General features: G+C 37.4%; 2 protein-coding genes across 4 annotated transcripts; one reads left to right on the forward strand and one right to left on the reverse strand.

Annotated features, from left to right (window-relative positions):
- On the reverse strand, positions 1,257-4,202 carry LOC104779072 (inactive GDSL esterase/lipase-like protein 25). 2 transcript variants are annotated; one of them, XM_010503467.2, is made up of 6 exons: positions 3,823-4,202; positions 3,630-3,745; positions 3,104-3,316; positions 2,766-3,018; positions 2,587-2,677; positions 1,257-1,623 (listed from the first exon to the last, which is right to left on the reverse strand). In XM_010503467.2, exons 1-6 carry the CDS (start codon positions 4,067-4,069, stop codon positions 1,425-1,427), a joined length of 1,119 nt encoding a protein of 372 aa, XP_010501769.1. In that variant the 5' UTR covers positions 4,070-4,202; the 3' UTR covers positions 1,257-1,424. The 2 variants fall into 2 exon arrangements, with proteins under 2 accessions (XP_010501769.1, XP_010501774.1); XM_010503472.2 differs by lacking the exon at positions 1,257-1,623 and having other exon boundaries at positions 2,251-2,677; positions 3,104-3,304.
- On the forward strand, positions 14,263-16,634 carry LOC104779096 (GDSL esterase/lipase ESM1-like). 2 transcript variants are annotated; one of them, XM_019239833.1, is made up of 6 exons: positions 14,263-14,538; positions 14,681-14,799; positions 15,038-15,115; positions 15,197-15,449; positions 15,528-15,983; positions 16,154-16,634. In XM_019239833.1, exons 1-5 carry the CDS (start codon positions 14,277-14,279, stop codon positions 15,848-15,850), a joined length of 1,035 nt encoding a protein of 344 aa, XP_019095378.1. In that variant the 5' UTR covers positions 14,263-14,276; the 3' UTR covers positions 15,851-15,983; positions 16,154-16,634. The 2 variants fall into 2 exon arrangements, with proteins under 2 accessions (XP_019095378.1, XP_019095396.1); XM_019239851.1 differs by having other exon boundaries at positions 14,681-14,798; positions 14,914-15,115.

Consider the following 22,582-nt stretch of genomic DNA (forward strand, 5'->3'; position numbering starts at 1 on the left):
GGGGGGGGAGGGGAACTAGTGTGACCTGTACAAAGAACAACATGGGAAAGACCCTGAAACCGAGGAACTGGAAACAGCTGGCAAGATGACGTGTCATAACGTGGGCGTTTCGTTCTATCACAACGAGCATCACGTGGAATATGTCTGGACCACCGTGGCGGCTGTTTTCGTACGTAATTTGTTTATTAGCTAAATTACATTTTTTATAAATGGAATGGAACTCATCAACTCACGCAAACACAAATCCATCAAATGAAACGTAACCCACTTAAACATTTTTTCAGCTAGGCGGGGGCCTTTCTAAGGACATTATTATATTTTTCTTCTTTTAGAAATAAACATGTTAGTAGTACCATACTTACCTTCTACTGCTATTCTTAATAAACTTGAGGTAGGTTTATTTGCGTGCTTTTGATTGTGAATTTGAGACTGAAGTTTTAAAGTTAAAACATAAAAAGTAAAAAAAAAAAACGAAATGAGATCAGAGTACATTTTTACGTACAGAAAAAAAAGAAGTTAGGTTAAAGAAGAAGATAAAACGGAAATGGGGGGAGAGAAAGATTAATTAGAGCCGAAAATGTGGAAATTAGTGAAACGTCCAATGATTGAGAGAACAGGTGTCTTCTTTTGGCAACCACTTTCTTTTCTTGTTCTTAATTTAATTTATATACTTACCTCTTTTTCAACTAACTGATGACCTTTAGTCCTTTACTCTCTCCCTGTCTCTCTCTCTCTTTACATATTCTTTAAATTAAATTTCTTTCTTTTACTATGGGCCGCAAAACCCATAGACATCAGCCGCAAAACCCATAGTAATCAATTAAATATCAAAGGATATCCTTTAATTATCAATGGTATTATTTTAGAAATTTGAAATTCTAAAACAACGTCGATTTTTTGTTAAATCAAATCAAGCCAGAGTAATCAATTAAATCTAGTAGCAAACTTATTTCCATACAGCACTAGATTTAATTGATTACTCTGGCTTGATTTGATTTAAGAAAAAATCGACGTTGTTTTATAATTTCAGTGAAAAAAAGAATAACAAAATGGCCATTTTCAAATACATACTTTTGTAACTAATTTATCTCATACTTTCATATAATCTAACCTAAGTAAAATAATACCATTGGTAACTAAATAACCAAATCGTGGGTTTTTAATCCATTTGATAGGAGCCCACGGCCACAGGCCTAACTACCGAAAGGCCTATTTTAAGATGAATGTCTTCCTTCTGTGTTTATGGAGCATTTAACTAGAAGTTCCACAACGTCACCATCTTCAATATTTTGACAGCACGACATCATCGTCAAATTTTATTATTTTCGTTACATTGCCCACCAACCCGACATTAACAGTATATTATCTTAAGAAGTGCCAAGATATACAACCTTGGCCTTTGATTATTTCAATTACACACGATCTCATTTTATCACAAAGGAGCCATCTTTACCAACTTGGTCAAGGCTTTTGACATTGTAGATGAATGGTATGTCGAGAGGAAAGACGAGAAGCTCACGGAGATTGTTCGGTTCAATGACTTGAGGGTTTGCATTCCACATCAGATCGGCTACCTGAAAGTTCGCTTTTTGTGTCAAATACTTACCGTCGAAGAAGACGTACCCANTATATACTTACCTCTTTTTCAACTAACTGATGACCTTTAGTCCTTTACTCTCTCCCTGTCTCTCTCTCTCTTTACATATTCTTTAAATTAAATTTCTTTCTTTTACTATGGGCCGCAAAACCCATAGACATCAGCCGCAAAACCCATAGTAATCAATTAAATATCAAAGGATATCCTTTAATTATCAATGGTATTATTTTAGAAATTTGAAATTCTAAAACAACGTCGATTTTTTGTTAAATCAAATCAAGCCAGAGTAATCAATTAAATCTAGTAGCAAACTTATTTCCATACAGCACTAGATTTAATTGATTACTCTGGCTTGATTTGATTTAAGAAAAAATCGACGTTGTTTTATAATTTCAGTGAAAAAAAGAATAACAAAATGGCCATTTTCAAATACATACTTTTGTAACTAATTTATCTCATACTTTCATATAATCTAACCTAAGTAAAATAATACCATTGGTAACTAAATAACCAAATCGTGGGTTTTTAATCCATTTGATAGGAGCCCACGGCCACAGGCCTAACTACCGAAAGGCCTATTTTAAGATGAATGTCTTCCTTCTGTGTTTATGGAGCATTTAACTAGAAGTTCCACAACGTCACCATCTTCAATATTTTGACAGCACGACATCATCGTCAAATTTTATTATTTTCGTTACATTGCCCACCAACCCGACATTAACAGTATATTATCTTAAGAAGTGCCAAGATATACAACCTTGGCCTTTGATTATTTCAATTACACACGATCTCATTTTATCACAAAGGAGCCATCTTTACCAACTTGGTCAAGGCTTTTGACATTGTAGATGAATGGTATGTCGAGAGGAAAGACGAGAAGCTCACGGAGATTGTTGGGTTCAATGACTTGAGGGTTTGCATTCCACATCAGATCGGCTACCTGAAAGTTCGCTTTTTGTGTCAAATACTTACCGTCGAAGAAGACGTACCCATTTGGATTGACACACACGTTGTTGGCTGCACAGCCTGTCCCCTTTAGTGGCCCTGTCCCGCAACAAGCAGCTGTTCCTGTCCCGAATACTGCACAAAATGAAAAAAAATTAATGGACCACCTGGGTTTGAAAACGTAGGAAATGATGGTTGTATTTGATCATAATTAAGGACTTACTGTAAGTGTGGGGCTCTAAAACTCTGTTCTGGATTGAGCTGAAGAAATCGTAGAACGAGAACTGGAAACTCTCAAGATCTAGTGCCAGTTTCTCTATGAGCTTCGATAAGTTGTTGTTATGCAATGCTGCCATTTCTGAAGGCAGCTTCACACAGTCTTTATTGTTTCCTGTCTCTTGTTTAACCATGGGCAAGCAGCCTAACGGTGGTAAGTTTTGGAAGGCGAACTTCCTCCCTCCCGCCTCGTGAACAGCCTGAGAGAGACAGAGAGAGAAAGATGTAACCAATATACGAAAGCATCATATCTAGTTTATCATGTAGCTGCTAAGCATTATTTACCTTTATTGCTGCCTCTATGGAAGTGATGACTTGATCCACAAAGGCTTGCTTTTGATCATGAGAGGGATTTGGGTTATTCTTGGCATAGTTCAAGTAATCATCAGAGCCAATGTAGGTTAAGTAGATAGCTTCTGACAGCGCTTTATCAGTCCATTTGTTCTTGTTTTGCGAGAATTTCTTGACTTGTTGAGACAGAGTCATCTGTATATCATTCTTCATTCATAATAATAATGCATACGTAAAATATTAATATTTTTTTTTTACTTTTTTTTTTTGATAAAATTAAGGTTACGTAAACTAATCATACATTCATACTAAACCAAAATATATCTCCAAATATATATTATTGTCAAACTCAAATTGTGAATACTATTTGAACAGAATATTTCCGAACATAAATCTAGATAACCTAAAGACGAAATCTAACAGAGAAATTAGGATTTCAAGAAAACTTGATCTACTCAACGTTAGATTTTTTCCTTTTCAAAAGAAAAAACAAAACAACAAAACAAAAACTTAAGCCTACCGTCTCGAGAGCAGAACCAAGGACAGTGGCACCGGCGATAGCGAAGCTAGCTCCGTGAGTGAAATCCCCAGAGCTGCGAAGGATCGGTGGGATTCTTGGGATACCCATGAATCCAGCTGCAGCCAGAACACAACATTATTCATATTTATATTCAAGCGATCGATATAAACATATATGTGTGTGAGTAAGTTACCGAGATAGTCTGGAACGATACGGCCATCGGACCACCGTCCAGTAGCTTCTCCTACGGATATTCCGTACGGGGGAGAATTGGCGTCGACACGGTTCCCGGAGAGGAACTGCTTGTTGCCGGCGTCGTAGTAGCCGTCGCCAAAGACGAAGAGCGTCTGAGCCACGGAGGAGGTGGGGTAGTGGAGAAGAGCTAGCGTAGTGACTAGTAGACAAGAGAGAGAGAAGAGACCCGAATTAGGATCCGCCATTCGAGAGCCAAGAGTGGAACTGCTTTGGAGAGGATGGACCTTAATTAGGAGTTAGGAGTGATGAGGGCTAGAATTCTCTAAAAGAGAGTATAGTAGTACATGCAAATTAGTAAAATGACAATTCTGTCTTTTCCCGTCGGTAGCTAGTTACATTAGTGATATTTGATTTATTTATTTAGTTACAAACGATTTTTGATTTTTTTTTTTAAGTTTTAACAAACAAATATAATTTAATTATATTATTCTTGCAGTAAGGGGCTACTTTCACGATCGGTTTTAAAACATATAGATATTGTTTCGTGAATGACTTCGCAAATAATACTTACGGTTCTAGCTACTTCCAATCCTCTTTATATTGTTTTCACTTTTCACCTTCCAAACCTCTTCTTGAAGGGGTTTAAGAAGGATTTTTTGCAAGTTTGGTGGCTTATCTTAGATATATAAAAATCACCACTGTGACAGTAATAAAAATAAGCCTTGTGGCTAATGTTACTAACAAATATATGAGGTCTATATGGGTTCAAGCATATATGTCGAGCTGGTTTTGCATGTGTGTTAGAGATCCATGGATTCGACAACACTTAAGTTTGGAAAATCGACGTCCTAATCCTTCGAATTTTTACAAACAAAATTTTTGAAAATTGTGAAATGTTTGGTAAATGTTTAATAGAAGTTTTGTTAATAGGAAGAAATCAAAAATAGAAAAATAAAACTTCACCAGTAGTAAATGTAAAATGCTAAATGTTTAACCACTAGTATATGGTAAAATGGTAATGATCCACTCATCCACCATGCATCTAATGAATGACAATATTTTTCACCTGTTTTTTTAGACACGTGTTTTTTAGCCGGCGACCAAACAATCACACGAGACCACTGGCTTTTTGCACAAACTCGGAGGGATCCAGGTCCGGGCTCACAGGAGAAGCAAGTGAAGTCAAAGATTTGGGCCCAATATTTTAAAATCCTCTTTTATTTAAAAATCTGTTAAACAAAAGGCTTTTTTTTTAAAGACATGTATAAATTTTTTTTTTATTTACATATAAAAAGCCTTTTTTCATTTGTAGAATATATAAAAGGCCTTAAAATATTAAATGGTGGCTTTTTATAGAAAATCTATAACTTTTGTCATAGGTGAAAAAGACGCATTTTTCAAATTTTGCGTAGGACCCTCGTTAATGTTGGACCGGCACTGCAGGGACCATTAATGTTTTGTCGCCATTCCATTGATTTTGGTTGTTAAAATCTGGTAAAGTTCATTAAAAAGCGTACCATATTAGTTGTGATATGTCTGGTTATAATATGCTCCAAATAAAATTGAAAGCAACACTCCCCGTTACTTATGAAGATCAACTAAATTATGTAGCAACAGGCCCCAGACTATAACGAGTATTTAAGGTTAGCTGCTTCTCCCTCCAGGACCACCACCAGACCTCTCCCTGAGTCCCTTCCCTGACCAAACGTATTGTAAAGAAAACTAGAAAACTATAGCTCGACTAATAATCCTTGGGTTACATGCAATGCCTTGCCTATGCTCTTTGTGGCTTAGAGTTAGGGGATTTATTCAGTACAAAACCAACAAGGCTCCAAATTAAATCCATATTGTGGAGCAAAGGATGGAACATTTTTTTTTTGCTTTTTGTCAAAGGGAATAAATTAGGATTGAACTTAAGGAAAAGAACATACCGTATATGAAACATCTTAAACTAATAAGTACCTAACCAACAAATTATTGTATTTGCGATTTAATAATTAAAACCAAAAATTTATCAATACATACATGTAAAATTTGCAATAATGAAAAGAGAAGAAAGTTACGGCATTTTGCTATTTTTTTTTTGTTGAAAGTTTGAAACACCCGTATATGAAAGAGTTCGGTTTTTTGAATAACATTTGGTATAACCTAGGTTGCATGGAAATGGAAACAGAAACGGATATGTGGAAGCGTAACGTTTCAGAAACGGAAAACGATAATTTTCTAAAATTACGAAATGAAAACGTTTTGGAAACGTATGTATATATATCTGGATATATATGTATATACATAATAAAACACCAAACATAAAACCTATATCAAAAAAAATATTTGTAATAACATAAATTCAAAACATAAAGTTTAAATAGTTGAACTAAAACATTAATATATTGTATATTTATATGTATTATGAATATATATTTTTAAATTATTTTATTTATTAAGTTTCTAAGCTAAAAAAATGTTTTCCTCGTGTTTCCAAACAAAAATTTTTAAAAATCGTGTTTATGTGGCTTGTTTCCGTGTTTCCACGAATTTCAGTTTTTGAAACGTTTCAGAAACGGGAAACGGAACTTTAAACGAGTTTCAATGTAACATAGTTATAACATATTGATTGATATCACCTATTTTTTCGACTCTCTCGAGCATATTCAATGTATTCAACCAATTCATATTTCGTCTCATCATTACCACAATCATCGTATAAGTTTTCAACAACAACAAAAAAAAATCATCGTAGAAGTGAGTGACATTAAACTAAATGGACTGTTTGGGTTTCTTGGTGGAAATTAATGCACAATGGGACCTTCAATAACTAATTTACTGAACGACTAAAGTTGGTACATTCGTAAATGTAAACCATCAAAAATTTCTGTAATTCTCCTTGGTTTGAAATAATTTGTTGCTTGCCAAGAGGCAAAGAAATAAAGCAGCAGTACTCCATATTGTTTCAAGAATCTAAACCAACAGCTTCTTTTATAGTATGTGGTTTGTTACTTAGTAATCAGTTTTTTCATTTTTAACCGTGTTAAGATTTTTTTTTTTCAACATCAATCTTCTTTTAAACAGTTTTGGTTCCTTATTTTACTTGGTAAAGAATAGATTACAATATGTATATTGAGAACAGTATAAGTCCTAGCGTCTATTATAGAAAATAGTGTTACTGAGAACTGAGAAGTCTTAGTCTTTAGGGATATATACCGTCTCGAGAGGAGAACCAAGGAGGCAAGAACAGTGGCACCGGCGATAGCGAAGCTAGCTCCGTGAGTGAAATCCGCAGAGCTGCCAATGATCGGTGAGATTCTTGGGATACCCATGAATCCAGCTGCAGCCAAAACACAATATTATTCATATTTATATTCAAGCGATCGATATAAACATATATGTGTGAGTAAGTTGCCGAGCTAGTCTGGAATGATACGGCCACTGCCGGCTTCAACATATTACATATTTTCTTTTGAGTCTTTTTGGTTCATAATTTTTTTTTTTGTGCCTTTTCTAGTTTACAATTTTTTGTTTTTTTGTGCCTTTTCTAGTTTACAATTTTTTTTTGTACCTTTTTAACTTACAAACTTTTGTTTTTTTGTGTCTTTTTAGCTTACAAATTTTTTTTTTGTGTTTCTTTATCTTACAGTTATATGTCTTTTAATACATGGGGCGGTAGCACTGCTAATTAACGTCCATCCTCAAAAGGACAATTCTGTTTTTTCCCGTCGAATGCTAGTTACATTCTTGGTATTTGGTTAATTATTTTGTTACATATGATTTTTTATTTTGTTTTAACGAACAAATCTAATTTAATTATATATATTTTAGTCTTGCAGTAAGGTGCCAGTTTCACGATTGGTTTTAAAACATATAGTTTCGTGAATGACTTCGCAAAGAATTATAATACTTATGGTTCTAGGCTTAGCTTCTAGCTACTTCCTATCCTCTTTATATTGTTTTCACCTTCCAAAACTTTTCTCGGAAGGGTTTAAGAAGGAATTTTGCAAGTTCTGTGGTTATTAACCTCTCGATAAAATGACCGTCCAATATCCACAAGACATGACATAGTTTAACCTAGGTATTTTAGATATATAAAAGTCACCACTGTGTCGGTAATAAAAATAGGTTTCATATATAGTCCTTTGTGGCTAATGTTACTAGATTTATGGCTATTGGTTAATTATAGATTTTTTTTTTGAAAACCTTGAATAGTAATCTGGTGTGTATCTTAATATTTAGTTGTATCCATATTTTTTAAATAACGTTTTTTTTTTGTTAACTCTTAGTTTTTGTTTTATGTGTTTAAAAATTAGTCAAACAAATATAATAAAATTTCTCCCTACAAAAAAAAATAATAATAAATTTATGTATTTACTATTTAATAGTTAAGACCAAACTTTATCAATACTTACATGTAACATTATATAATGATAACGAAAAGAAAAAAAGTTACGGTATTTTGTTTTTTTTGTTGAAACACCCATATGAAAGATTTTTGGTTTTGAATACAATTGGTATATACCATATTGCTTGAGTCTCTCTTTTTAAAATCATTAATCATGGTTGTTAAGTTGGTAGCACACAAGATATGGTCCATAGGAAGTAGATGGTAAGCCTGTTACTGCTTTGTCAAGAGAGTGTCAGTGTACTACGTAAACTATAGTAACTTATAACACCGTGCCTGCATTTACATCAATTCACAAGGACCATATATTGAATTAATCGATTACCACAATAACTCTTGGAGGCATATTCAATGTATTCAATCAATTCATCTTTCGTCTCATCATTACCACAACAATCATCGAATAAGTTTTCAACAACAACAAAAAGGAAAAATCATCGTAAAAGTACGTATGACTACGTAGGCGACAATGTCTTATTTTGATCAGAGTGACATTAAACTAAAGGGACCGTTTGGGGTTCTTTGGTGGAAATTAAATGCACAATTGGACCTGCAATAACTAAATTGCTGAATGACTAGAGTTGGTACATTCGTAACTGTAAACCATCAAAAATTCATATAATCTCCTTGGATTGAAATAATTTGTTGCTTGCCAAGAGGCAATGAAATAAAGCGAAATCTCCTCCATATTGTTTCAAGAATCTAAACCAACAGCTTCTTAGCTAGGGCATGTGAAATAGGAGTCTCTCCGTGAATCTCTCACCCACTTTGAGAACTTTGTGAGAGACTTGTTTTACACATGTCTATACATAATTGGTTCTAAGTTTTATTTCTAGTTTAAATTTTAAGTAAACCATAAAATTATACAAAACTTATTAAAATAATATATTTGAGAGATTATGAAAGGTTTTTCCCACTACAAATGCTCTTAGAACATGTACAATGGGAGTGGAGTCTTTCCCCGTAGTCTCTTATCTAAAAAAGAAATAATAAAATAATAATTATTATTGTTTAATGATGTGAATCTCACAAAAAAGTAGATAGAATCTTTCAAATGAGAGACTATGAAAAATCTTCCCCACTTTTTTTTTTAGATTTTCCTAATTAAATACTAATATTTAATATTTTATTATTATTTTTATAAAATATTATAATGAAAACTATCATTGCTCCTGCTCTTATATGTGGTTTGGTACTTAGTGATCAATTTTGTCATTTTTAACCGTGTTAAGAGTTTTTTTTTTCCTTTTTTTTTTATCAACTATCAATATTTTTTTTTGTTTTGGTCATCTTTTTCACTTTTGAATGAAACAGTTTTGGTCCCTTATTTTACTCTTTTTTTTAATCCTTATTTTACTTGGTAAAGAATGGATTACAATATGTATATTGAGAACAGTACAAGTCCTCTCTAGCCTCTATTATAGAAGATAGTGGTGGTGAGAACTGACGTCTTGGTCTTTAGGGATATGAGATATGGAGCTATCAGAAGGAATGGATAAGGGATATGAAGTATAATGTTGTTGACACGAAAAAATCCTAATTCAAAGGGGTTTGAGATATATGGTGTTGAAGGAATTTCAGAATTTCAAAACAAAACCAAAAAAGAAGGAAAAAAGTTAACGAAGAAATTGTATTAAGATGGATTAAGATGAACTTTTAGAAAAATAAATAACGAACGACGCTATACGTTGGAACATAAATTTTTGTCCCACGTATTTCTTGATATGGTCTTTGATAGTCTCATAGCCCCTTATAAATTCTAGAATGATGATAAGAATCATGTGTATAAATTATATTGAGACAAAACAATATATTTCCAACTAGGATGTACTAAAGTCAGCACTTTCAACTAAAGTGTTACCTCATGTATAGCTTTAACAACAAATTATTGGAAAAATTAGTTGATCTAAAAAAATTCTGCTAAATTATATTTTCTAAAGTTTGTATAAAATGAAGTAGAAAAAAGTTTATGTCACTATTTGTTTGATACAGTTTTGATAGTGCCTTATCGTTCTAGAATGACGATATGATATGAAATTAAAATCATGTAACATAATTATATTAAAATTAAGCACTTTCCAGCTAAAATTTATTGATATAAGCACCTTCAACAAAAATTGGTATATAAATTGAAAATCTGGATCCTAGATTCATACATTTTCTAGAGTTTGGGATCAACTTTTAACAAATTATATCTTTTTAATGAAAATAAAATTCATGTTATTTTAGATGTCACTAATTTCAGCTTATCTACATTATAAATTAATCTAATTTTATGCTGGCATCCAAAAATTTTGGTTAGTATAAGAGAAAATAAAATAAAATAGCTAAAATCTAGAATTCCAATTTCAACCTAGACTTGTAGGGTAAAAAATTAATAAGAACGGTAGTTGCCACCCCATAGGATTGGAAAAACAAACCTAACTCTAATATAGAATTTACTTTGGGTGCAAATGTTTGTATGGTTGAAGAGATTGAACAGGTTGAAAAAAATTATTTAACCAATTTTCACTATTTGCATTTAACTAATCCTACAGCAAAAATGTTCAACCTGTTCAACCACTATTTTGGAGGCGAATGAGTTGAATACTATTCAACCCAATTTTGTTCAACCCAATTTTTCAATATTAGGCAACCATTTGGAGCCTTTATTCTGTAGAAAAAATGAAAAACTAGATTGAAGTTTCCTAAACCACCAATGTTTTAGCCATGTGTTTTTTTTTTGCCACGGACTAATCATACATACTGGACGTACTGGCTTTTTGTCACCTTCGTAGGACCATTATTTTTGGTAGTCTCATTACACTAATTGGATACTACTATGTGCATCTATTGTGGATCGCAGAAAAGAGCTCTTAGCTGGTCCTCGAGGTTTCACTCCACTGTTGGGAAGCTTACCATGCTCAAGTCAGTTTTGTCAACGATGCCGACATACACCATGTCCTGTTTTCACCTCCCTGGATCATTATGTAAACGCATACAATCAGCCCTCACAAGATTTTGGTGGGATACAAAGACAGAGAAGAGGAAAATGTCATGGATTGCTTGGAGGAAGATGACAAAACCAACACAAGCTGGATGCTTGGGGATAAGAGATATCAAACACTTTAACAAGGCCATACTTGCAAAACTAAGTTGGAGGTTAATCACAAAACCCCACACTCTATTTGCAAAGGTTCTCAGTGGCAAATACTGTAAGAACACTACTCTTCTGGAATGTAGAGCCCCCTCCTCTTCCTCGCATGGATGGCAAAGTATTTGTATGGATGACCTACTAAAAGCAAACCTGGGAATGCTAGTAGGCTCGGGTGCCTCTATCCCAGTATGGAGAACCTTGTGGCTCTCTGTTTCCACTCCCCTTTCCCCTATGGGACCTCCAACAGAAGCTTCACAGAACCTCAAAGTTGCAGATCTCCTCCTGCCAAACTCCAAGACTTAGAATATTGAACTCATCAGGAATATTCTACCCAACTATGAAGAAGAGATCCTGCTATTAAGACCAAGCTTCAGAGGGGCTGAGGATGTCTGGGCTTGGCTACCCACAAAAGATGGTTCATATTCCACCAAATCAGGTTACTTCGAGTCCACCAAATCGGATGACCAGCCAAGTATAGAGCTTCAGACAACTAGCAGTAACGGGAACTCCTTCAACTGGCAAAATAATATATGGGCTGTAAAGATCTCACCAAAAACCAAACTCCTCCTTTGGAAAGCTGCGCAAAATGCCCTACCGGTGGGAGCTAACCTCCTCCATCGATCTATCAGTGACTCAGCAAAATGCCCCCATTGTGATGAGGACGAGACAACACTCCACCTCTTTTTTCACTGTGCTTTCGCTAAACGAATCTGGGCTATGCTTCCTATTGATAAACCACTCCATCTGGATAGCATTAATTCGACTAAGGAGGGCATTACGAAAGCTAATAAACTCACTTGTTTACCCCCAACAGGTATCGGATCTGGTCCAATCTCCCCTTGGCTGCTCTGGTCGATCTGGACCACCCGTAATCAGCTAATCTTCAGTAAAAAACAGATCTCTGTGGAGGAAACACTGCTTTTAGCTCTGACAAGAGCTAAGGATTGGCAACATGCCCAATTATCCGGTATTCGACCCGATCCACCCTTAACAACTAGGTTTCAACCCTCATCCCCCAGGCAAAACCTTGTATGTTTCACAAATGCATCTTGGAGTGAAAACGCATCCGGATTGGGGTGGGTGATTAAAGATCGCTTCGACCAGGTACATGCAGAAGGCTTTACCTCGACGAATCATGTTGGATCCCCCCCTGATGGCCGAATCACTGGCAACTTTTACTGCGATAAGAGTTGCAATTAAATCGAACATCACAAGAATTTCTTTCGCTTCCGACTCGCTCATGCTGGTCCAAGCCCTTAATCAGAAACTCCAACTGGAACTTCATGGGACTCTCCACAATGTCCTTGCTCTATCTTCAAATTTTACTTATTGCTCGTTTAATTTCATTTCCCCATTACAGAATCGCCAAACCGATCTTCTAGCAAAGAAGGTTCTCCTCTTGTATAAGAACTCCTAAGCTTTAATGAAAAGTTTTTTTCGTTCAAAAAAAAAAAAGAGGATACTACTACGTACACAATTCAATAATTGATCAGAAAACACACAACTATATATGTATATATATAAGTAATTTTGGATTTTCCAAAAATTTCAGTATACCAAAACTTATAACTCTCTTTTTTTCTTTTTGTAAACAAAAAAAACTTATAACTTGATATGATACATTGTTCAAATGCAAGATTGAAATATATCTTTACAAGATTCTTCTCACTATTAATCAAGACGAAGATTCACACCACATTTTTGTATTCAGTAAAAAAACTACATATTAAAAACACTGTATATGTATATTTATATAGAAATTACACATTTTTGGTGTTTTATATATTTGCACGCTTTCTTTACAAGAATTGGTTGTTAATATTTTAGTAAATGATATATTGTATGCAAGTGTTATTTTTTTGAGAAATATTCAAAAACACAACAAAAGATGAAACAGAGCCACGTAGGTAAAACAGAGTATAAAGAAACAAAAAGCCTCAACTTAATTCTCGCTTGTTCAGCAAATCTTTGAGTGACGCCAAGCTTTGTAAGATAGCAGTCCACCTAGTGTAAAATATGATCGCAAACGAAATGACCATGGCGATGAAAACTATTGGCAATATCCCGAGCAACATAATTTGCTTTAAAAGACACCAGCAAATTAAAGTGTACTTTAATTAGAGTTATGTTCTGTTATGGAGTTCCTTCGTATTTATTTTTGAAAAGCAGTTTGTTTTACGCTAACTCGATTTTTTTTTCTTAATGTAAACTGTTATGTTTTAACTATATGACTAGGTGAATATTACTATCTTTATAATAAGTACATTTGTGATTCCTTATCTTATGTTCATATAAGAATTAGTTGGTCAACACACAATTAATTTAAGGGACTGTTTTAATCCATACGAAAAGGTTTAGTATCATCAAAATTGTCTATTATTTGTGAAGTTGGACATTTTAGTGATCTACACGTAAAAACTTTAGATAATTTTGTGTTCAGTAAATCTCGAAAAAAAGTGTTACGGATGGGAATAGTAGCGAAGAAACTAAAGAAACATGAATACTGAATAGTATGTTCAGTGTCATTTGAAAGTAACTTAAATTTGAAACAGAAAAACTTTAAGTAGATATGTTAATCATATAATTGTTGTTTTTTTTTTGTTTACAAGTAAATTAATTAGATAACAAATGACATGAGTTAGAATTTTTTTCATTTTCAAACAGATAGAAATTTAGAAGCAATAACATGGCCACAGAAAGTTTATATATAATCAAAATTTCGGACCTAACATACATGCTATGGGGGCCTCATATCTAAGGTGCAATTTAGATTGTGTTTTTTACCTTGTAGTTGTGTACTTTTTTTTTGTTTTTTTTAAACCGTAACATTTTACTCAACAAAAATTTACCAACCTATGCAATATAAATATGACCAAGTGAACTGTGTGAAGTTCACTTCCTCACTTAACTAATAATTATTGAGATGGCAGACAATTGTAATTTGGTGAGTATTCTGGGAGTGTTACTGATATTAACCATCTTCGACAATCCCATCATCGTCTACGCCGGCGAGGGTGTTCCCAACGTAGCGTTGTTCACGTTCGGAGACTCCTACTACGACGTCGGAAACAAAGTGTTTCTCAGCAAGGACAAAAATCCTGCCCAAACCAAATGGCCTTACGGCAAATCCCGTGACGACCCTAACGGCAAGTTTTCCGATGGCCACATCGTCCCTGACTTTATCGGTACGCTCTTATTACTCTCAGATTTCGAATAATTTTCTGTTGGTTCACGCATTCACTAATTGATCGGTATATTACTTGTATACTGTATAAATATATCGGTTATTAAACAAGATAATATAATATATGGTATATATGATTATAGCTGATTTCATGTCTATTCCGAACGGAGTCCCACCGGCGCTTAAACCGGACGCTAATGTTACACGTGGAGTTAGTTTTGCTGTCACCGATGCTTCTATTCTTGGGAGTCCGGTGGAATCTGTAAGTCTACTTCTGCTATAAACGTTGAAGACTAAATTTATAGATTTTAGCTTTTTTACATATATCAGTAAAATCAATAAAAAAGAGTTAAATTGTTTTATAATATATCTGTGTAATGACAATGAGTCAACAAGTGACTACATTCGAAATTATGAAAGCAAATTGGACCACTGATTACATCAAAAAGTCATTGTTTATGATATACATTGGCACGGAAGATTATTTGAACTACATCCAGAAACATCCCGATGCAGACGCTACTAAGCAGCAAGCTTTTGTCACTTCCGTCACTAGCCAATTAAAGACTGACATTAGAGTAAGTGGTCGACAAACCAATAAAACATCGTTTGTTTTGTCTATTGTGTGTTTAATTGATTGATTATATACCAATAAACAGTCGTTGACCAATTTGGGGGCGAGGAAATTTGTGGTTCAATTGCTAGCACCATTGGGCTGCTTACCGATCGTGAGGCAAGACTACAAGACCGGCAACGACTGTTACGAGCTACTCAACGATTTGGCCAAACAACATAACGAAAAGATCGGTCCGATGCTAAACGACTTTGCTAATTCCCCCGACGGTTTTCAGTTCGCTGTCTTCGATTTCTACGACGCTATTTTTCGTAGAACTCAGAGAAATCTCAACTACCGTAAGATCATTCACTCGACCAAAGTTTCTCTTTTTTGTTTGATACAAAAAATTAATACCTGAATACATATATGTATAGGATTCTACGTATCAAACTCATCTTGTTGCGGTGTTGGGACACATAATGCATACGGTCGCGGAAAAGGAAACGTCCACTCAAAGCTGTGTGACTATCAGCGAGCTTACCTCTTCTTCGACGGACGTCACAACTCAGAGAAAGCGCAGGAAGAAATCGCCCATCTTCTCTACTCAGCCAACCTTAACGTGATCCAACCTATGAATATACGTGAGCTCATCGTCTACCCAACCGGAGAGAAGATGCGTGAGTTTTGGGAACCTAACACGTTTTCGGCCCGTCGTCGTCTCCCCTCTCAGGACTCCTACGCGGGATTCTATGCCTAATAAACGGATCACTTTGAGCAGAATCGTTCAGATACATATACGAGCTACTATCGTGTAAAGTATCGATATCGGCTTATGCCGTCGAATAAATTGCTTTTAAAATGTCGTAATCTATGGAAATTAAAATAATCAGGTATTGCAATCTCTAGTACTAAATTGAAACTCGAGTTTCCTTTCTTCTGAAGCACTTTCGATATCTAATTATTTTTTTTTTGAAAATATGTTAAATTAGATTCAAAAAATAAAAAAGTTATTATACCGTGTGCGATATGGAACTTAAAAGTTTTTTTTTGTTTTCCACAGGGAAAGCTGATTAAGGATTAAGGCAGAGGAATCAAAAACGCGATGCTAGCCAAATGTCCAATCCATCTTGAAACCGTACATCACCTCCAAGCTGAATTGCAAGCAGTTGGTTTCGAATTTGTCGATCAATCCGTTGAATGAGCTGAGCTTGTGCGATGGGGGGAGCTTCATGTCGAAGGTCATTCCGTTCCCGCCAAAGCGAATATACAGAGATCTGCAAAACGTAACGCGCAAGAAACCCAATTGTCCGATGAGGCCAAGAAGAAGAAGCCGTATTGACGACCATTTGCCAATCAGTGGAGTGTCTAGTGGTGTAAATGCGAGACGCAAGGTTGTTCCAAAGCCCAGCTGTAAACTCACAGGAGAAAAAGAGATGGTCTCTCGCTTCGAGAGCATTGTGACAGAAAACACAGGTGGCATCCGCTCCGTTGTTCCAGAGCATCATCCGGTCCCCTGTGGACAGCCTATTTTGCACTGCTAGCCAAACACAGAAAGAAAATTTTGGAGTGGCATGGGTGAACCATACCCCCCTACTCCAACCGACCACACTTGAGGCTTGATGGAGATTATTCCAGGTATCCCTAGTAGAAAAACAGCTTTGTACTCATCATTCTTCCCTTTCCATAGAACTTTATCTACCTCTGTATTGCGGTTAAACCAGTGTGTATTCAACATGTCCTCTACTGCAGTGAGTTGGGTTGTTCGATGGCGTCGCCGACGATGGGTCCAAGCCTCAGCAACTGTAGCGTGTAAACTGATACCCATATCAATGATTCCCCGTGGTCCAACTAGAGGCATAAGACGACCCAAATGAGACCAGTTATCGAACCAGAAAGAAGTCCTCTGGCCATCATTGACGGTAGTCTTAGTAAAAGGTTTTGCAACATCCCGAAACTTCAATATCTTTTTCCACATCCAGGAGCCCAGCTGTGTTTCCTCAACTGACCAGAGAGAGGAATGCTTGAGAAGAGTTTGTTGTACCCATATAACCCACAGCGAATCCTCGCAAGAGATGATACGCCAAATTAGCTTCAAACAACTCACATCATTGGCTTCTTGCAAAGATCGCAGACCTAAACCCCCTTCAGTTTTTGGCTTACAGACGTCCACCCAAGCAACCTTGGCTTTATTTGTGTTAAGCTCTGCTCCAGACCAAAGATACGTTGAACAAATCTTCTCCACAGTTCGAATACATTCCCAGGGAAGGCGGTATGCAGCTAACCAGAAATTACAAATGCTCCAAAGAACAGAACTAATTAAATTAAGGCGACCAACATACGAGAGGAAACGTGTGGACCAAGATCCAATCCGTCGTTTGACTTGCTCAATGAGATGAAGGTAATCAGTTGTAGAGAGACGCTTAGTGACTAGAGGAAGTCCTAAGTATCGAACCGGCAGAGTACCCACGACAAAGGAGAATCGATCTGTAATTTCTTGGTGAACTTCGGGAGAGACCCCCGCAAGGTAAACAGTTGTTTTTTCCATACTGATACGCAGACCAGAGCGCCGTGCAAAATTCAAAAATACATGGACTATCCCCTCTATGGAACGAATACTACCATCCGAAAATACAAGCAGATCATCCGAAAATACATGGACAATTCAAATATTGTTGAATTGACTCCCTTGGGTAGAAAGCCTTTGACAAAGAACGACTGAACCGCCAAAACAAACTCGTGACCCACAGAGTTCCAAGCTGCTTTATAAAACTCTGACGTATCCCCATATGGACCAGGCGATTTATTATTTGGCATTGCAAACAAAACCTTCTGAATCTCTTCTGCTAAAACAGGTCGAGTCAAAAGAGTTTTGTCGCGTTCGGAGCAGCGATACAACATCAAACCCTGCAAGACATCAACTTAAACCTCCTCATAGTCACCAGGAACCAACTGCAGGAACTCTCTAAAAAATCTCTCTGCTTCAAGTTTTATCTCATCCGGATCCTTACTGACAGAGCCATCTGGTCTCTGGATCTCTCTAATAGAATTTTTTGTCGCACGTTGAAGCACAGCCCTATGGAAAGTTTTGTTGTTTTTATCCCCAAACTACAACCAGTGCAGCTTTGATCTCTGCTTAAGGTATTTCTATTCCAAACTAGCCACACGCTCCCACCGTTCATAAGCCATATTTTCTGCATCCATCGCATGCGACGTCGGGAACAATAGTGTCTGCTCCTGTTTCTGACATAAATCCTCATAAGCCTCCTTTGCTTTCCTGACAAAGTCACCCAATCTGTTCTTAGCCAACTTCCGCAATCCCGCCTTCAAAGCTTTCAACTTCTTAGTGAACCGATATAGCGTAGACGTGGACATATGCAGCGGCTCAGTTGTTTGCCAAGCGTTACTGACANCCAATCAGTGGAGTGTCTAGTGGTGTAAATGCGAGACGCAAGGTTGTTCCAAAGCCCAGCTGTAAACTCACAGGAGAAAAAGAGATGGTCTCTCGCTTCGAGAGCATTGTGACAGAAAACACAGGTGGCATCCGCTCCGTTGTTCCAGAGCATCATCCGGTCCCCTGTGGACAGCCTATTTTGCACTGCTAGCCAAACACCGAAAGAAAATTTTGGAGTGGCATGGGTGAACCATACCCCCCTACTCCAACCGACCACACTTGAGGCTTGACGGAGATTATTCCAGGTATCCCTAGTAGAAAAACAGCTTTGTACTCATCATTCTTCCCTTTCCATAGAACTTTATCTACCTCTGTATTGCGGTTAAACCAGTGTGTATTCAACATGTCCTCTACTGCAGTGAGTTGGGTTGTTCGATGGCGTCGCCGACGATGGGTCCAAGCCTCAGCAACTGTAGCGTGTAAACTGATACCCATATCAATGATTCCCCGTGGTCCAACTAGAGGCATAAGACGACCCAAATGAGACCAGTTATCGAACCAGAAAGAAGTCCTCTGGCCATCATTGACGGTAGTCTTAGTAAAAGGTTTTGCAACATCCCGAAACTTCAATATCTTTTTCCACATCCAGGAGCCCAGCTGTGTTTCCTCAACTGACCAGAGAGAGGAATGCTTGAGAAGAGTTTGTTGTACCCATATAACCCACAGCGAATCCTCGCAAGAGATGATACGCCAAATTAGCTTCAAACAACTCACATCATTGGCTTCTTGCAAAGATCGCAGACCTAAACCCCCTTCAGTTTTTGGCTTACAGACGTCCACCCAAGCAACCTTGGCTTTATTTGTGTTAAGCTCTGCTCCAGACCAAAGATACGTTGAACAAATCTTCTCCACAGTTCGAATACATTCCCAGGGAAGGCGGTATGCAGCTAACCAGAAATTACAAATGCTCCAAAGAACAGAACTAATTAAATTAAGGCGACCAACATACGAGAGGAAACGTGTGGACCAAGATCCAATCCGTCGTTTGACTTGCTCAATGAGATGAAGGTAATCAGTTGTAGAGAGACGCTTAGTGACTAGAGGAAGTCCTAAGTATCGAACCGGCAGAGTACCCACGACAAAGGAGAATCGATCTGTAATTTCTTGGTGAACTTCGGGAGAGACCCCCGCAAGGTAAACAGTTGTTTTTTCCATACTGATACGCAGACCAGAGCGCCGTGCAAAATTCAAAAATACATGGACTATCCCCTCTATGGAACGAATACTACCATCCGAAAATACAAGCAGATCATCCGAAAATACATGGACAATTCAAATATTGTTGAATTGACTCCCTTGGGTAGAAAGCCTTTGACAAAGAACGACTGAACCGCCAAAACAAACTCGTGACCCACAGAGTTCCAAGCTGCTTTATAAAACTCTGACGTATCCCCATATGGACCAGGCGATTTATTATTTGGCATTGCAAACAAAACCTTCTGAATCTCTTCTGCTAAAACAGGTCGAGTCAAAAGAGTTTTGTCGCGTTCGGAGCAGCGATACAACATCAAACCCTGCAAGACATCAACTTAAACCTCCTCATAGTCACCAGGAACCAACTGCAGGAACTCTCTAAAAAATCTCTCTGCTTCAAGTTTTATCTCATCCGGATCCTTACTGACAGAGCCATCTGGTCTCTGGATCTCTCTAATAGAATTTTTTGTCGCACGTTGAAGCACAGCCCTATGGAAAGTTTTGTTGTTTTTATCCCCAAACTACAACCAGTGCAGCTTTGATCTCTGCTTAAGGTATTTCTATTCCAAACTAGCCACACGCTCCCACCGTTCATAAGCCATATTTTCTGCATCCATCGCATGCGACGTCGGGAACAATAGTGTCTGCTCCTGTTTCTGACATAAATCCTCATAAGCCTCCTTTGCTTTCCTGACAAAGTCACCCAATCTGTTCTTAGCCAACTTCCGCAATCCCGCCTTCAAAGCTTTCAACTTCTTAGTGAACCGATATAGCGTAGACGTGGACATATGCAGCGGCTCAGTTGTTTGCCAAGCGTTACTGACAAATGGTTTAAAATCCGGTAAACTCGTAATAGCATTAACAAACTTAAAAGGCTTCCGACGAGAACATGGATTACCCCCACGTGCCGTGAGATCTATCCGACACCGCAGATGATATGAGCAACCACCTGCCTCAAAAACATTGTATGATGTCGGAAAATAATGCCACCAACGAGCATTCACCATAACTCGATCCAGTTTCTTAGAGATAAGATCAGTCACCCTTTTATTACTCCAAGTAAACAATGGGCCATGAGCTGCTAAATCGGAGAGCGAACAATAGTTCACGATACTTTGAAAATCCCTCATACCTGCCGTGGCCACAGGCTGACCGTCCAGGTGTGAATGCTCCGACAAGTCCAGAGTTTCGTTAAAATCCCCCATTATCATCCACGGCTTACCATTAATGATCGGGCTATCTGCATGATCACGAAGCTCCGACCACAACTCCCTTCTCTCTGTTGTCGTGTTATAACCATAAATAAAAGAACAAAATAAATCCTCTCCCTGATCAGGCAGCTGGATTGAACAAGTTATCTTCTGTGCACTCTTGTAAAAAAGAGTGAGAAGGACATCATGTCCCCATACTAGCCAAATTCGACCCCGGCGATTATACTCATAATTTGTAATAACCGACCAATCATTAAATACTTTAGATACCACCAATGGAATTTTCATCTCTCGTACTCGAGTTTCTATCAAGCACCCAAATTTCGTCTTATTCTCCTCCACCCATTTCTTTATAACGGAATGTCTTTTTATCTGTTTAAGCCGCGGACATTCCAAAAGAAACCTGACATGATTAACGACGTTTAGAGTTCTTCATACCCGCTCCACGAGTAGAAGAAATAGTGACCATTTTGTGAGCTGTTTTAGAATCTCGGGGAAGATATGGGCGCATCGGTGGATCTGTCGTCGGTTTGTCAGCTAGTGAAATTGAGTGCTTTACCAGTAAACTTTCTCGAGAAGCACCCACCTTCGTATGCTCTACAGGATGCGTCTCTGCCACATCCGTTACCTCCACATCTCCCTCCCCCATATCCTCATTTTCACTCAGAACAGAGTAAGAATTCGATAGTTTAGAACCATCAGCCAGTGTAGAGTTAGTTCCCTTACTGGGGCTGCGGCTCTTCTTTTGAGGGGTGCTCCAACCATCTGCATCCCCCGGTGAAATCGCTGCCAAACCCGCGTCAGGAGAGACAGTAGCCACCGTAGGTGAACCTTCCCTTGTTTCTGCAGTCCGTGCTCCCTCTAAAGCCTTCCCATCAGTCATTAGAGTGATCGGTAATTCTTGCTCCTCATGAGCCGAATCCTTTGAGGTACTCTCCATCAGACAAGAGTCTCTTAAGTGGCCCCACTTATTACAACCAATGCACCTTGGTGGAAGCCAAGGGTAAAAATAGTGAATAACCGCATCCAAATCTCCTTCCTTTTCACCTTTAATTACGACTCTTGTGGTAAAACCTTAGTGAGATCAACTTCAACTAGAATTTGAGCTTTGTCAAAACGTTCACAGGCTTCTGTTTTTGGATGGAGACGAACTGGCTTCCCCACTCCACTTGCTAAGAACTCTAGTCCCTTTTCTGTGAACATTGATGGGAGAACATCCTTTAACTTGACCCATAGCTGAACGGACGTCATAGCCGGCTGCACTTCCTCTGCAAACGGAGACCATTTACTAACAATCATCGGAATTCCCATGATATTCCACATACCCCGATTCAAAACCCTACGCCGCATTGTTTCGTTGTTAACACGAAACTTGAGTGTTGTGTCAATGATGACAATAACATCAATCATTGTGGACTTATCCCCTAACCTCCAGATCTTATTAAGAATCATATGAACTTTTCCAACATGAGGAGCTTTATCATTAAGAAATTTCCCGATCAAGAAATCTTCCTATAGAAGCTTCGACCCCATTAACACCTCTTTAGGGACGATAACCCTCTCCTGCCCACTACCCGTTCCACCACAAACTTCTGTTTTGTAAACATATGTTTTTTAGCTACCGTGAGAAAAG

Source organism: Camelina sativa, chromosome 1, assembly GCF_000633955.1.
Source record: "Camelina sativa cultivar DH55 chromosome 1, Cs, whole genome shotgun sequence".
NCBI classification, from domain to species: Eukaryota; Viridiplantae; Streptophyta; class Magnoliopsida; order Brassicales; family Brassicaceae; genus Camelina; species Camelina sativa.

Bases quoted from the DNA above. Each gene is read 5' to 3' on its own strand.
- LOC104779096 (XM_019239851.1), top strand. From the start codon at position 14,277: ATGGCAGACAATTGTAATTTGGTGAGTATTCTGGGAGTGTTACTGATA. The intron at 14,799-14,913 runs TGTAAGTCTACT...ATATATCTGTGT, and splicing joins CTTGGGAGTCCGGTGGAATC to AATGACAATGAGTCAACAAG. The intron at 15,116-15,196 runs GTAAGTGGTCGA...ACCAATAAACAG, and splicing joins AATTAAAGACTGACATTAGA to TCGTTGACCAATTTGGGGGC.
- LOC104779072 (XM_010503467.2), bottom strand. From the start codon at position 4,069: ATGGCGGATCCTAATTCGGGTCTCTTCTCTCTCTCTTGTCTACTAGTC. The intron at 3,317-3,629 runs GTAGGCTTAAGT...TTATGAATGAAG, and splicing joins TTGGTTCTGCTCTCGAGACG to AATGATATACAGATGACTCT. The intron at 3,019-3,103 runs GTAAATAATGCT...TGTCTCTCTCAG, and splicing joins CCATAGAGGCAGCAATAAAG to GCTGTTCACGAGGCGGGAGG.